The sequence below is a fragment of the Heterocephalus glaber genome, unplaced genomic scaffold (assembly GCF_053883595.1).
Source record: "Heterocephalus glaber isolate CG9 unplaced genomic scaffold, H.glaber_assembly_v1.0 deba00000347, whole genome shotgun sequence".
Taxonomy (NCBI): domain Eukaryota; kingdom Metazoa; phylum Chordata; class Mammalia; order Rodentia; family Bathyergidae; genus Heterocephalus; species Heterocephalus glaber.
Genome location: NW_028258143.1, coordinates 37,297,927 through 37,315,147, shown reverse-complemented (window position 1 = coordinate 37,315,147; position 17,221 = coordinate 37,297,927). Strand labels below are relative to the sequence as shown.

General features: G+C 36.2%; 1 protein-coding gene across 1 annotated transcript in view; it reads right to left on the bottom strand.

Annotated features, from left to right (window-relative positions):
• Positions 1 to 2,013: 2,013 nt before the first annotated feature.
• The window catches only part of Galnt5 (polypeptide N-acetylgalactosaminyltransferase 5), a 40,859-nt gene continuing 25,651 nt past the window's right edge, over positions 2,014 to 17,221 (bottom strand). Inside the window, exons 6-10 of the mRNA XM_004835925.3 lie at positions 15,638 to 15,755; positions 14,298 to 14,621; positions 9,633 to 9,713; positions 6,917 to 7,078; positions 2,014 to 3,110 (exon numbers count right to left, since the gene is read on the bottom strand). Of these exons, the coding sequence (XP_004835982.1) occupies positions 2,970 to 3,110; positions 6,917 to 7,078; positions 9,633 to 9,713; positions 14,298 to 14,621; positions 15,638 to 15,755 (826 nt within the window). The 3' untranslated portion in view covers positions 2,014 to 2,969. The remainder of the gene's footprint in view (positions 3,111 to 6,916; positions 7,079 to 9,632; positions 9,714 to 14,297; positions 14,622 to 15,637; positions 15,756 to 17,221) is intronic.

Below are 17,221 nucleotides of genomic sequence, written 5' to 3'. Positions count from 1 at the left end.
TGTGCTTCAGCCCTATTCTCTTTATAAGAGATCCTTAAAAATCATTTTTAGCTGTTTTAAAAATCAGGATCAAATGAACCAATAAACTTAATGAAAAAATCTGGATCAACTGAGAATATTGAATTCCAGGACACAGCAATTGGTATCCTTGCCTCTGTGCAGTCTCCTAGGCAGTGCTAGAAGGAAGATGGTTTCATGTCTAAGAGAATATTTCCAAATTAGTGTGGTGAAGCTAATGATACATTGTGATCATGGCATGTGGTTCCTTGCATCCCTGTGAGTGACAGCTTATTGAATGTCAGCAAGCAGAACTGGGCAAATTTGATGCTGGTGATAAAACATGGTTGTACCAACAACAGCTGTGTCATGCCATGGGCAAGTAGGGTGGAAGCACTGGGTAACTGTTGAAGAGAGAAAAGAATTGTGTACACTGAAAGGCACAGAAACATTTTGATGGTTTGGTAAGCTAGTTTTTTTGATCAAATAAGTCCTGTTAATATTATCCAGTGTTCAAGTTAAGATGTACAGGCATTTATTTTTTCTAATAAAGGTAATAATCTAAGCCAATTCAAGCCAATTCCAAGAACATAGCCTCCTTCTTTGAGAATTCAGGGCTGACTAGGACTCTCATGTGCCCCATTTGAGGGTTTATTATTATCCTTGAAGATCTATAGTAGCATTTGTATGCTTATTCCAGTCTTCTAAAAACAAAATTTAGAAGACAATTCTGTTTTCTTTTTTCAAAGTTGTAGGTAGTAGATTTGACAATTAATCAATACTGCCAAAGCAAGGCCCACACAGATTCCTAACTGGTGATTAGCTCTTTGCATCTTAGAGGAACTGAGCGAATATATGGTATATGAAAAACATATGAAATATTCTCCTCAAGCACAAATAATATGATGTTCCAAAACAATCCTTTGTGCTATTGACAATATAACTCAATTATAGTTTTATATAATAAGCATGTCAAGGTTAAATCAGTAGGAACATATGCTAAGCAGACTGGAGAAGTTTCTTTTGAGACAAATATTCAGCTTTCTTCAGCTGGTATACCTCACTGTAGGTGTATTCAAAGTATGAATCATCCTTTTCTGAACAAGGTTGACTTTTCTTTGTGGAAACTGTTTTTGGATAAAATAGAGGTTCTATAGGCTGGGGGAGAGGCTTTCAAAAATTTTCAGTTACATGAAGAATTATATGAGGCATCTAGTGTGGCCAGTAATTCAGTTAGTACTTTGGCAATGGACTTGTCCCTCCCCCACCCCCAAATGCCTGTTTTGAAAGAAATTACATCACTTTCTAGTTGTTCTTTTATCTCATCTGCAATTGTAAATTATCTGAATAAAACATTTTAAATATGTCACAAATGTTCAAAAATGTTCCTCCTTCCCACTCTTAGTTAATAGCTCTGCTTTTTTGTAATTAGTTGGAAATTAAAATCAAGTGTTAAATAGGAAGTAAGAACTAAAAATGCTCAGTTTTAGCATCATCTCAACTGAACAAAGATTTGAGAAAAAAATTAAAAATACTAGCACAAATCAGCATGGCCATTCTGCAGGCATTCAACCCCAGAAAACCTCAGGTTTATGTATCTCTTTCTAAGGACTGCTGTTCAACTGGTTTGTTGAGGCCAGTGGAGTGAAACTGTAGAAGATACTGATCCTACCACTAATTGGCTTGTGATTTTTAGACAAGTAATTTGTCTTTGAGTACCAATTTTCTTACCACAATGACTGTAAAGGATATTCTGATTTCTAAGATTTTTTCTGGCATGCTAAATATTGGTATAGGTATATTTAAGATGACAGCTCAATTTATAGCAAGGAAGTAGTTGACTTTCCCACAGATTTGTTATGTTAACATTGGGTTCATATTTAGGGCTTTGCTTTTTCTCCCAATTTGAAGGATCAAGTCCTCCTTCTTTGGCCAAGTCTAGGGAAATTTTCTCTTAGTGCTTCTCCTAAGAGTCGTTTATCTCCTTTTCTTTCTCTTTTATTATGTTTCTTTTATTTCTACTTTGCAAATTTTTAGAGTCCATTTTTAGCATACTTCATCACAGGGAAGTAATATTTTACTACTTTCATGTAAAAAAACCTAACATTTCTTAGTGCTCTGTTTCTATTTTTTTCCAACTCCTCTCATATGGTCCTACATTATAGTATGTTCGATAATTAAATGCATTTTTGGTGATAACAGTGTGTTGTGACCCAGCCTCTTCAAAAAGAAAAGAAATTAGAAGTTATGGGTGTGACCAATTTTTTAAGTACAGATTTAAAAATGAGCTAAAACATTGTCTATACCTATAATTAAATGAGTATTTAGAGGCCTCTTATTTCTCACTTAAAATTGTCTCCACTGACTCAGAATGAGAAAAAAAATTATATGGTAATCTACGTCAAAATTATTATTTGCTATTAGGTAAGGTTATCAATAATTGATCAATACTATTTCAAACTGTTCATTAAACATGCATTAGTCTGGAGAGGTCTCAACAGGGTGGTAGCTTCATGCATCTGTCTAAGATCTTGTAGCTATAAGAATTCTAGCACCTTCTGTTTGATGAAAAATTAGACAATGAAGGACAGGTTCTCATTGCTTATTCCTCTTCTTGTAGGCCAAAAGAGCTAGTTATTATGAAACACTACCATCGTATCACCGTGCTTCTCCACATGTCTTCATTTCCAGTTACCTGTGAGATTCTTGGAAGAAACTTGCAGGATGATTCCAGGACAGGGCAGGAAGCAGGGAATTCCAAAGGTCACTCAGGGCTGAAAATGACTCTAGCTCAATGGGGGACTGTTTCCCTGAGAAATCTTTTGGTATCTCAAATATTGTGACTTGTAAAGATTCTCCATTCAAATGCTATTAGAATTCAAAATGTAAATGACACAGAAATACAGCCACCAAGTTCACTGTTATTTTCATAGCATCCAATGAGTTTTCTAGATAAAAATATTGGCTCCTCTTCAGTCTTCATAGTACTTTTCAAATTTCCACTTCTGATGTGGCTTCATGGAGTTACAAGCAGCTACTTTCACTGTCTTCTGAGAAAAGTTTCCTTCCAAGCATAACAACTGATGCGAGTTTTCAGAAACAATGTGATTTACCTGGAAAGAAAGAGAATTTGGGCATGAACTTCCAACTGGACTTAACAATGGAGATTTAAAAAAAAATGGAACCCCTCCAAAAGATGAGTAATTATATTTTTTTATTCCCCAGGAATTCTCTTGAACTCAATTACAACAACATAAACTTTGGAAATTATTATTTGTCTTGTCTCAAACTAAGTTATCACACCTCTCTAAGGTATCAGGCTTAATTTTTCAGGAATCAAAAGATGAATTTTCTAATGGTATAGTTAGTAGCTATATTATTTAAAGAGAAAAACTCCAAATGATATCTAATATATTTGATGGATGATGACTAACTCATTGGCAGTGGTAAAGAAAAAACACATGTCATGACAGAAAGTATTATGTTCCTATTTTACAATGTACTTTTATATAAGAGTGATATATTTTGTTTATGGTCTCCTTATCATAATTTTTGATAGTACATAATCTGATGTCCCAAAGTCAGATTAATTTAGAAAAGAATAAATGTATTTCAAAGGGTGCTATTGTTGTTTAACATTTATTGAATATCCTAAAATGATAATCTACTTAGAATCTACTTACAGCTTTACATTTTTTAAAATCTATAAATCGTCTCAACCACTAACAACTATGACAAAGATAATCTTATAATTAAAATATTTTAAAATGCTTTGAAAATTTTATAAAAACAGGAATGATTTTCATAACAATTTATTTTAAAGATGTCCCTACAAAAATATCATCACCCTTGCTGGACTTCAAACATATGATGGTAGCATGTGTTCAAAGTTTTGTAACACTTTGGCTTTGACAAAAATCATTTTGTGGCTACAGTGTTCTCACAGTGAGTTGTAAATGGGTATCTAAATCACAAATTTCCCAACCTAAACACATGTGATGTAGGAACGAGTAGGTGGTGAGGCACTCTATATCCCAAATCAACTACCTGTGAGAATATTCTTCAGGGAGGTCAAAACTGAAAGCATTTGGGGAGAGCACAGCTGGGAAGCATCTCTGAAATGCAGATTTATGGGTGGATCATTTGAACAACTAATGTTATCGAGGGTCAAACACACTGCTATACTTTCTTCCTCTATGAAGCTTCTAACATTTAATTCTTTCTAAAAGAAGACAGCTTCCTGTTATTCATATTCTTTTTTCCTTTGAGATTTAGGTTCTTTTGAGGACTGCTATAGTTTGGGTTTTAGTGTTTAAGGTTTAGTCCTGGGTGGTGCTGTTGGGATGTGGTAGGAGCTTGGAGAGGCAGGGCCCAACAGAAGCCCGTAGGTCACTGGGGCACAAACTTTAAGAGGACTGTGGGAGCCCAATCTCTTCTTTCTTCTCTTTTTTGCTTCCTGGCCGTGAAGTGAGCAGTTTCGCTCTACCAAGTGCTCCTGTCACAATGGGCTGCCTCATCAAGGCCCAAAAGATCAAACTGGTCTTGAACTTTAACCTCCAACATTGTGAGCCAGCACAAATATTTTCTCTTTATAATCTGAGATGTTTTGCTATAGTGATGGAAAGCTGACTAGCACAAGGGTTAAGGAGATTTAATATGAAAAACTATTACAAAAGTGAAAAAGAAGAAAGCCAAACACTGAAATAATCTTTTCCATGACCGTATAGTAACATCAAAAGGGAAACACAAGGGAGAAAGCATGTAGGGAGTATGTCACAGAGTCACAGGCACAAACAAGGTAGGGGATCAGCTTCCAGTTTTTGCTGCCTTAACTAAATTACTCTCTTTGCCAAATCAATTTGTTTTTAGGAAGGCCTACCCTAAGTATTTTCTCATCAGAAGTCTTTTTCAAGATTTACTTCTAGAGATGAGGAATGTGTTTCAGTTATTGTCTCTCTTTCTTTCTCTTCTTCTTTCCTTACTTCCTCCCTCCCTTCCTCCTTCCCTCCCCTTTTTAGCAAAAGGATAAAGAACAAAGTAAAATGTAATTTATTCAATAGATGATTATGAATTCCCCAACAGTATGCAAAATAAAAATATCCACTTATATACCAGAAATTTTAATTTTTCTGATAATTTCATAGTAATTATTGCCATTAAAGAGAAAAATGTTTGTCCAGAAGGAATTAAAATATTACAGAGAAAAAACTAGGATTAGAGGTCCCATTTGACCTAGCTATTCCCCTGCTGGATATCTTCCCAAAAGAATTAAAAGAATTATACCACAGCAATATATATATATATATATATATATATATATATATATATATATATGCCCCCATGTTTATGTGGCACAGTTTGTAATAGCTAAAACTTGGAAACAGCCCAACTGTCCATCAATGGGAGACTGGATGAAGATGTGGTTTTTAAAAAATATAAAATGCAGTAGTACTCAGCCATAAATAATGAGAAACTAGAGCTATTTATATCTAAATGGGTGCACATTGAGGCCATACCCTTAAGTGTATTTACATGTGTAAATGCTGAATAGTTTCTCTGGTGTGAGAAACTGAAAGTGTAAATAAAGATCAAAATGTATAATAGATAATGTGAAATATGAAGAAAAGGTCCAAAGGGGAAGGGAAAGTGGGAGGCACAGGGAAAAGGAAAGAAGGGAAAGGAAAAAATTTGAAAAAATGAAAAAACAGAAACAAAGTCTGTAGCTAGGGAGGGGTGAAGAGATTGAAGGCAGGGCAGGGGAATGGGGAAAAAATAAGAACCAAGATATATCATGTAAAGGTACAGATTCCCAATGAGGAATGTCATCATATTGTATACCTAAGATGTACCAATAAACTTAATGAATAAAAAAATATATAACAATAAAGTCAAATGGATACAGGTTTGGAGAATGCATTATTCAGACCTTGATTTTGGCGCTGAGTAGGAGAAGAGTAGTTGCCAACTGTGATTTTGAAGGGAAGACACCCTAATCAGTGGAGGGAATCCGAGAAGGAAAGGGAGCAGGCAGCTCTGGACAGAATAACAGCTCCCATTATTCAATGCATTGAGTGGATTTGGTGACTAATTGCTTGTGAGATGACAGAAAATTTGAGAATACAATCTTGAAATTATTCCTGCTATCTTAAGATCCTTCACCAAAGCTTATGACTATATATATTCTGTTAAAATATAATTGGGGAAAACTGAGTGAAATTTGAGAATGAGAATAGAGTAGAACAGGTATATTCTGGTAAATATTAAGGACTGAGTTTTGGAAACATGATCCAGTAGCATCTGCTGGTTTCTGTAGTATAAAGATTCTCCTCATGGCAGATTTCAGGCTAACAATGTGACAACATGGAACACAAAGTTGGGAAGAAATCGTATAGTCACCTCTCCTAAGTTGGGGAGAGCTGGTTCCTGCACTCTTCAGAAAGGCCAGGTCTTTGGATCCAACGGGGGTGAGAAAAAGTTCTCTTGTATCGAAAGAAGGTAGGATGAAGAACTGGAAGCATCCTCAAATGCAGAGCTTATAGTAAGCGTGTAGCTTCTTCTTGCCTTTATTTTCTCTATAAGCTTTTAATGATTTCAGCCTATCGGCCTTAATTTTAGCATTGTTTATTGGAGGAAGCAAGTGACTTTTAGAAACAAAGGAAGTCGCTACTGACAAAATAGCCATAAGAACAGAATGACTTCTTTTAAAAATCATTCTTTTGAAACAAAATTTGAAAAGAAAAAATAGACCACAATTTATTTTAAAAAATCAATTTATCTTTCTGAGTGAACTTTTACACTGATTATGTTGTCACAAACATGTTTAAAGCTTCTGATTGAGGCAGCTGACAATGAGGATGTTATGTTCTGTTTGATTAAAAGGTGAATTTTTAGTAAAGAAGAAGTATATAATTTTGCTTACCAGGTCTGGGTGGAAAACTGATGTTGATTTATGCGACCATTTCAGCCCTTTGTTTCTGTTATCACAAGTACAGAGCTCCAGGGATCCTTTATCAGGGCTGGGGGCTAAACACCATTCTTCATGTTTAATAAGTCTTAACCAGGTATAATTAAATTGTTGAAGCTATAGAGGAAATGAATAAAGAAAAGGTCACTTCAGGCAGCAAACAAAGAAACTTTGCCAAACATTTTTGTTAGCAATACTTAAAAACATAGTTGCTTTCGTTTTATTTATTCATTTATTTACTTACTTACTTATAGGTACTGGAGATTGAACCCAGGGCAATTTCACTGAGCTACATCCCCAGTCCCCACTCCCTTAAATTTGTTTTAAAAATTGTTCTCAAGGTCATACTAAGTCAGTTGTCCAGGATGGGCTCAGACTTGCAATCCTCCTACCTCATCCACCCATCGGGTGAAATTACAGTTGTGTACCACCAAGCTGGGCTAATAATAATTTATATTCAAATTCCAGTGCAACCCCTTTCAACTGTGATATTATGGACATTTTTTTACTCAGTCTAATCTCATTTTTTTCATTTTTAAGTCACATAAAAAATTATCTCAGGGTTGGGGTAATGATGATCGAATATTTAGTACACAAGAAGTCCTCAATAAATGTCAACTTCAGTAACAAAAATGATCAGTGCATTACAATCAGTACATATCTGCATATGATGCTCTTTCTGGTGTTTTGAATTCCAGACAACTCTGATGCTTGAAGCATTGAAATTTGTAAAACATCCTTGATTCAGTGTCTGAGCCATGGGTGGTTTCAGGGAGATCAATCACAGTCTTAAATTTCTTTGGTGGAAATTATTATGCCTTCTTGTTTCTGACTATCTAGATAATTGGACCCATGGTTTTGTTCTCTTGTAGGAAACATTAAAACCTTTCTCTTCTGCTAGCACAAGGAATCACGAGGTTGCAGGCATGTTAGCATCCCTCAATATATAGGTGCTGCTCTCAGAGAAGTAAGAATTGACAGTATCTCAAATAAACACTGATTCAGGTAATGGAACCACATTTTCAATCCTTAAAAATATTCTTTACAGTTTTTACAAGCTAGTATTTTCTGTCCACTAAATTTATTGTAAAGTTACTAATATAAGCTAGATATTACCTTGAATATGAACATCTCAACTGACTTAAAAGTTAAAAACTAAAGAGGTTGTTTTTAAGTAGTATATGGTAGTGTTTGATGGTTAAATCTGAGGGCTTTATTCCTTTTCAACTTTTTTGGCTGAATATCATACTCATTGGCTTATTTGTGCCCAAACCAAGTTAACTTCCTTGATATTCCTGTCCCTTACTTATGTAATCCACAAGCGGCAGAAGCTAAAAGTGAGCAATTAGATAAAATGGGAGATGAGATTTCTGGAAGACAGTGGGTACATAATTCATACCTTGGTCTCTTTATACAGACACTCCATGGTTACCAAGAATAGAAGTGGAGTTTTCAGAAGAAACATTGTTGTATGAGACTCAATAAGTCCCTATAATGGTGAATCGTGAAAAAAATATTATTTAATACTTGCATATAATTTAGACTAATTGTGGTGTTGTTTTACAGTTTATGGCTTTATTTTCACTTTGAATTCTTAATAAACAAGTCATTTCTTTCAATTGATTGTTTTGATGTTTTTCCCTTCTCTGTCTCCACTCTTCCCTAATGAATGAAGAGTTCCCAAGGGTTCAAGTTTAGAATCTGCAGCTGAATTATAGCAACAGGGATATTCTTCTAGCAGCAGTTTTTTGAATTAAGGGGTGGAGAAGGAGTATGTTTGAAAATCGAAGAAATATTTCTAAGTCAAAGAAGTAAGACTTAGTAAGCCTTGGCTATCAGTGCAAAATAATTTTTTTCTACTAAAGAGTAATGTGTAATTTTGGGAGGCTGATTGCTACTCACCAACCAGTGTTCCCATGTGCTATATTTGGCACCCAAATGGATAGCTGTGCCCACAGAAGGCAGAGCTGCGGGGAACATATGTTGGAGAAGAAGGTGCGATCACTCAGCTCACCTGCACCACAGCAGGAGGGGTCCCTGCTCTGCTTTCCTGGATCCTACTCCCTCTCCTAGCAGTTCTGCTCTGAGTTTGTGGGAGTTTTTCTGTAGGGTTTTCCATTGTGGGTCAAGGATTATGTGACTCCCACTACTCCCAGAAGATGCGTGAGGGATGGAATCAGAAAATAAATTGCTTCCATAGGATGATTACTTAAAAATATGTTCTCTATTTTATTTGTCATTTTATCTTTGTACGTTATCCATTTTTAATATTATTTTCTTTGTTATTTTTATTTCAGTGACATTTACAGAGCACTGAGCATTAGGTATTGTTCTGCAAGTTTCTTATGTGTTACCTATTCCAGCCTCACTCCTAGAGGTGAGCACTATCATTACTACCACTTCCCTAAAGGTTCAAGATTTTCAAAATTAACACAATTTTGCAAATGATACATGCTGGGTCCAGTGGAAAACTTTGGTACCCACACTTTTACTCTTTCAGTTACTGTTATTGGATTTCATAATTACACTAATTACACTAGCCTTATACTTATACTAGAGTTCAGAGAATAATTCTGGCTTTCTACTTAGTGAAGATAAATTTCTTAAGTAATCAACAAATATGCCAAAGGCTGCAGCTATTGACCATGAGGTAGTCCCCAGCTAAGCATACCTTGCTGTGCCCCTCACAGTCTTCGAGAATGGCTGTGGTGTTTTCAATGGAAATGCATTTACCCAAGGCTACATTAATAAGCTAGGAAAGAATATAAAATATGAATTAAGAAAAACAAAACATTTTAAAGTAGAATAAAACATTCAAACACATTTAGGAAACAGACTATAAAGCTATAATAAGGTTAAAAGGTAGTTAATAACAACATTCCTTAGAACAATATGATTTTATTGGTTGCTAGCTCTAACAGAGACATAATGTAATCTTGCTAAAGTACAGCTTCAATCTGTCAATTTAGGCCTGTGATTCAGCCATAGAGCCAGAAAACAGAGCTTTTAATTAACCCTTGCCTGGGATGCTGAATGGCAAATGAGCAAAATGAGGCATGGATAGTAGTTATTTTCTTGTCTCAAGTGTATCTGATGCATGTATTAAAAGTCAATGCACATACTCGCAATTTAATCAAACCACTACGTTCCTTGGCTGACCCCTCCAAGCTATCTGCTTAGGCACTGAATCATAGATAAATTGAGTCCTTCAAAGAACAGCAGATTCCAGCCGATTCCCTGTCAGAATCTTTCTAATGACTCAAGAGAGCTACAATTCATTACAGGAAAGTCACGAAAGCTAATATTGAGCCAAGTGTAAAGGCACTTTCTGGCAGGCCCCCAGGTTTTTAATGGATTCACAGGGTCAAATATGGAGGTAGCTTTCTATCAGTCACCATTTAATGCAGAAAAATGTTGATTCCCTCATCCTCTTTGACATCCTGGGCAGAGTTAACAAGGTGGTAGGTTAATAATGCAATTTAGGCTTTCCAGGCTTTTAGACGAGGTATGTAGAGATGAATCTATACCCGATGAACCAGGAAGGCCTCCTGAGCTGGGAGGTTGTGAGGTCTTTGTTGGCAGGGACATTATATTTGCCCCTTTCTCTTCAATAGTTCCTAAAAGAGCTATCATTCTAAGATGTTGCATCAAATAAGCTGTGTAGCTCGTAGGGTTACCAAATTTCATAACAAGGTTCCCAGTGTGTGGGTCCTACTTTTATGTGCATAGTTTAGCTTGGAAGAAGCAAAGAGCAACGTCAGAAACCAGAAAATGTAGGAAGAAATGAAATGGAGAGGGAAAATTGCAAGCTTGGTAAAGCAAGGGGCATGTCTCTCTATTAGAATGGGTGAAAACCTTGGGCATAGATGAGCCGAGTTGGGATTGTTGCCTTTCAATAGAAAGGTGGACCCTCAGTGGGACAATGTACTAGGAAAAAGGATTTACCCATCACCCCGGGGAATGAGATTCTTCTTCTAAGTCAGAAACCTTACACCGACATTCATTTGGTTTTGAGAAGAAAATCTTACCACCTTCATTGGATAGGAACCCTCCCAAACTTTCAAGGTACAGAAACAAACATTAAAAATAGTAGCAGATCATTACTCTTTGAGGGGTCTGGCAAAGAAGAACACCAAGCAATTCCAGAGGAACAGAATCTCAGTCAAAAATCTTCAGAGAAACTTCTATTCACAATGTAAAATGACAAATATGGGAGCATTAGTAAATGTGAGCAGTAAAAACATGAAGAAGGATCCAGTCACCACTAACTTCACAGAGGGGAGTGAACAGAAATATGTGAAGGGAGAATACTCTGGGAGTTTAATGAAGGGAAATTATCTTAATTGTCCTCTGGATCTTAGCATACAGGTCCTATATTTTTGGATAAAGCAGAAAATATTCTATCTTTAAAGAAGGTTGGAAATTGGTTCCAACACAATCGAGCAGGTTGTCCTCCAGCGTTCTCGGTGTCTTCCGTGTATTAGTGTTCAGCTTGCTGCTAATGTGCAGAGTATTTCCCAAAGTTACTTTACCATAGAACTCTACACAAAACAACTAATGTTGTTCAGAACAGTGTTAGCGAATCCCTGGTTTAGTTGATTTCTTTGTGTTTGTTTTCTCCAGGCACTGAAAGGAATTGGGTGAAAAGGGACATCTGCTCTGTTCTTATATCCTTCTCCTTCACTTCATCTGAAAATTATTTTTCCTGTCAGGACTTTCACAGGAGAACTATTTCGCTTTTGACATATATGATCTATGAAGTGCAAGGAATTGTTATTCTTCCTTTCATTATGAATAGTTTTAAAATGTTTTCATTTTCATTTTTAAAGAATGGTATCCATAATTTTATTCTAAGTCATTTCAACTTCTCCACATCCTTTTCAATCAGGCAGTGTATAAATTTTCAATTTTATATATTAAATTATTACATTTCCAAACTCTGGATGTGGGCATTCCCTGCAGTTTATTACATAATTGTTAAATCTTAGGCTTACAGGCTGTTTGATAACAATTTAATCCAGTGAAAAACACTTCATTGGTGAAGTTCTTTTATTAGTTTCAAATAAGACATTGTTTTTATTTCTTAAAAAAAGAACTTTCATTGAATTTAAATTCCTAAGTACATAGGGTGAAAAATACATGAAGACATGGAGTATGAAACAGAAAGATGAGGAGTTTATTTTCTTAGGACTTTTAAAGATTGTTTATTAAAAAATACTCTAGTTATTCTTATTCTGAATTAAAAAATAGTAATATACCTCCCTGATGGTTGCTGCAAGAGGGAGAAAATGACATATTTACTAACATTTATCTAGAGAAAGTAAAAAACATACAAGACAATAGAAGGAAAGGATCTGTTAAAATCATTTTTAAAACAATTACAGCATTTTGATATATTATAGTCCAGGGATCAGTAAAGCCTATTTCATTATGACAGTTCTTCAAAAACTTCATGGGAACTCTTTTTCAAACTTATTTTATTATAATTTTAACATATTACTAATGCAACTTAATCTGTTTCGGTGTGATATTTCTGTACATGTATACTTTGCCTTTATGCTTCCAACTCTGTGGAACTGCTCAGTGGTGCAGCAGAGCTAAAAGGTAGTTTTATAGCTCCCCCTGGTGGTTACAGTTTGGTAATGTTCTAGCTGAGATTGTGTTAGGAAAGGGAAAAATTTACTATGGTGAGTTTTTTTTTCTTCCTCTTTCAGGGATGGGATTAAAAATATAAACTTATTTTATATATATATTTGACATATTATAATTGAACAGCATGTACAAATCCAAGGCATTCTTTCTAATTACTTACCTAAGGTAAAAAATACTAGGTTGAGTCAGCTGAAAGAACTGCTATTCTGTTTTGACCTATAAAAGTGGCAATTAAAAAATGCATTATGTTATATATAAACAAGCTACATAGTTTTATCAGTTGAATTTGGTAAATCAAAACTAATCTTCAGACTAGTTTCCTGTCTTTAATGCCCTTCCTGGATTTCCCTAACAAGGCCAAAGGAATGGCTTTGCTAAGTTTTTGTTGTCAGGACCTCTGATAGGCAGGGAGAGTGGTTAGTTTGTATAACTCACTTTCTAGAAAGAACTAGAAATGCTTGGCCTGAAAGAGCAGACTGACTGATGGTCATATTTGAGAACTTGAATGAAAAAAAAAAGAGGAAACTGAAAGAAAACAAATGAACACTTATACTACTCATAAATGAGCCTTAAATTAGAAATAAAATATAAGAGATTAAAAATAACCCTAAAAGAGGAAGAACTGATTAAGGGTTATTCACCCTTAAACCTGTTCCCTGGTACATTTCTTCATGTCTTCCCATTCTCTTTAAATGAAGCTCACTCCTGGAACAGATTTGAAATGGCTTTTCCCCAGACTACCTCTTCCTTGAGTTTCTCTTAGCTTTGTACTTATTCAGCACATCTAGTTTAGGACTTTCTCTTTTCATACCTCTTCTAGTGCTCTGGAATTTTATCTGCCATTCCCTGATAGTTTCTGTTATTTTCAACCCCATGCCTGGCTTTGAAATTTTAAATTAAAAAAATCCTGATTAAATTTTGTCCTGTCATTACTTAACCCTGCTTAATAAATTCCCACTCCATCTAGAGGAAGGAAAGAAGAAGGAAGGAAGGAAGGAAGGAAGGAAGGAAGGAAGGAAGGAAGGAAATAAAGAAAATTCCTTGCTCTACCTGCAACGACCTGCCTGACCTCTCTCCCTCTTCATCTGGTGTCGATTTTGCCCCCTTGACACCCTGAGGACCTTCATCTTTCCTTCTGATCTTGAATGCCCTCAATTTTCACCTGTCTTAGAAGTTTGCATGGATTACACCCTCTACCTAGCATTCTTCTTAGAGTTTGGCTGGTCCTGAGGGACCTAGGCCTAGGCTTCACAGTGTCCTTCTCAGGGAGGATTTCTTAGCTTAGAAGGATTCATCACTTGAGGTATGTTCCCTAAATGAGAACAATTACATTTTATATTTACCCCTGTTCACTTCTTTATTATCTTTCTTCCCTAAGTCGACTCTAAATTACAAAGGAAGGGATCAAGGGATCCAGTCTACTTTATCACCCTTCAATCTAGTTCTGAAATATTTATTGCCTAGTCTCCTAATAACACAGTCGGTGTCTGTTGAATGAATCAGTGAACATGACTGCCTTCCTCAGGTATACCTCCAATCAACTATGCTTTGCCCGATTGGCAATAAATACTTGGTATTTATTTATAATATAATAATTCCTTTTTCCACACATTTTGGAATGTGGTTTTATGTGTTGAATTGTTATTTTTATGGAGCAAGATTTTAAATTGCCATGTGAACTTACCACACCACTAGCTCTCACTATGGGAGCTTTTAAGTCAGGAAAGACATTCTCCAAGTACCACTGGAAACTTTTACACTTCAGTTTCTTCCGAAGCTCCTTTTGCTGGGTGAGGTTGCCGGCCTCCAGTCCCTGGTCTATGAGATGGGCCCCGTGGCCGTAGAACAACTCTTTGTACTCATCCAGCCAGACCTCAGCAACCCGCACCAGGTTCCGTTCCACTGTCTTCATGCGATCTTTGGGGAAGGAATATGGATTGTCACTCCTGAAGATGTGGCCCACTCGGGAGCAGGGGATGATCTCAATTTCACCACCACACATCCACACCTGGAGCAATGTAACAATAAGCATCAATTATCAAACAACAGTTCAGGATCATGGGCAATTAATAATGACTAGAGACCACCTGGGGACTGTTTTTTCTTGTCTAATGTAGTACTTTCAAGTTAGAAAATACTTCTTCGCTAAAAAATAAAACTCAACAAGTTCATTTAGTTATGTTTATTGTGATGGTGAGCTACATAAACTTTAATAAAATAAAGTTTTTTTCTTTATTAATTTATAATGTGGACCTTTTTTTGCCCTAAAGAAATCTTTCCAGAATCCCAATGTGTAAAACATATGAGTTCCTGTTGTGGTTGAAACAGGGAAAGGTGAATGAGTGTCAGTTTGCTCACCTTCCCCTTCTCTCATCCTGGGGAGATCCATAAGTCTTGTGGCCCACAATTTAAACACCACTGATCATTAGGAGTCTGGAGACACACCCCTTTTCATGGAGACCATCCATCCAACCCCACAGGGAAGTAGCTGCTTTGTAGATGCTTCTCCTCTTGCCATTGCTAAGGCTTTCTTAGATCCTGATCAATGATAGTGTAAGTGACTGAATCAAGTTCCCACAGGAGCCACACTGTGGGACACAGCTGGTCTGTTGTGGCCTGCTCCAGAGGTCCTCTTTGTCACTTCCATCATATACATTCTCCAAGATCACACATTAGGGTCTGATTCTAGGACTTCCAACATAGTAGAGAGATATCCCAGGGAAGTTATTTTGTATCAGGTATCAATCCTATTGCATTTACACTGAAAAGCAAGAAATCATTTCTCCTGTACTTGAATGTGCAAACAAAATTGTGAAATATTAAGAAACTCTAATAAATTTCACAAGGGTCATCAATTCTTCCAAATTTAATAAGGGCTATGAAAAAAATAACTCATAGACCCTAAAAGTTCTGTGAAATTTACTCTGTGTTAGTTACATATCTGATTATATTAGTAAAATTAAACCAATTAAAGTGATAAAATACAGTTGTAAAGAAAATTTGAAAATAAAAGCTTGGTGATACCTTGAATGAAAGCTCCATATTTTCTCCGCCCCAAACATCAAGGCCAGGATCATAGGTTCCAAGTTCAAAAAAGTAATTTTTATCAATAGAAAATAATCCACCGGCCATTACAGGGCACCTGCATAAAGAAAAGATTGTTTTTTAAACTTGCATTTCACAGGAGCTCAACTTGTAGCATGGGTCCTTGGTGCTTTTGCTCTTGAGTCAGAGGCAGTTTTGAGTGGCTGTGGGGTGCAGGGAGGTCTTGGGATGCAATCAGGAATAGACCTTCAGTGATGAGTTTGCCAGGTTCATGGTGGCAGAGCTTGATTATGGTCAGCAAACATCATGTGGTCTGAAAATAAGATTCTTTTCTGTCCCAACACTGATACTGACTTTCCAAAGATGCTCTTTTTTTTTTTTTTTTTTGCTTAAATTCTTTTATTGGTACATTTTAGGTATACAATACATTTAGATTTATCATTGGGTGCTTGTACCTGTACATGATGTAACTTGGTTCTTATTTTTTCCCTATTACCTGTGTGCACTTCACCCCCTCCACCCTTCCCTATTTACATAGAATTTGTTTCCATTTTTTTCTTTTCTCATAATTTTTCCTTTTCCTTCTTTCCTTTCCCCTTCCCCTTCCATTTCCCCTACCCCTTTGGACCAGCCATAAAGAATGAGAAACTGGAGACATTTATAGCTAAATGCATGCATATTGAGGCCATATTCGTAAGTGAAATAAATAGGACACACGTTTGTAAATACTGAATAATTTCTCTGGTGTGAGAAACTGAAAGTGTAAATAAGGATTAAACCGAATAATGGATAATTTGAAATAGGAAGACAAGGTTGTTCTTTTTAACAAGACTTACTCAGGGTTAAGCTAGTACCAGGCATTGTTGTATTATCTGTTTATTGGCTTAAATTTCACAAAAATCCTGGGAGTGTGCACCATTATTAAGAAACTTCACCACATGCAGAGAAGATGAGAAACTTTCCCAAGGACAATAGAGAGTAGATCTACATCTGACGTTACTCTTAGTTAATCTGTCTTGATTCTGTCCTCCATCATTCCACTCTACTGCACCCAACTATGGGCAAATTGAACTGACAGCCTGCTGTGTGGCAAGCCCTGTGGAAAGCAATTTATAAATAAATTCTGATTTAAGTATCAGAACAATTAATAGTAGCAACTTCTATTAGTCCTCCTATAAAAATCAAACAACAGAGTCAAGGTAGTTTGAGTTTATAGTACTAGTAAGTTGTACAGTTGAGATTCAAAGGGGCCTGACTCCAGAGCCTTCACAGCTATTATTGATCACATTTTAGGTAGAAGTTGGAAAAAGTATTGATCACTTCCCAAGGTAGTCACCACTCAGCCAGCTGAAAGTGGTTTCTGCGGAGAGCCTGCTTTGCCTTTAGGATGTACAGTACTCTCAAGGGTAAGATAATTTCTGACTCACACCCCTCTCCCCTTCCTGCCACTTATGTACCTAATTCTACTGTGTCCCAATCATCCCTACCAAATTATCCGGAATGCATTCTCTTCTTAACATTATGCTGAATATAATTTCAACTCAATCACTAAACTGACACTAT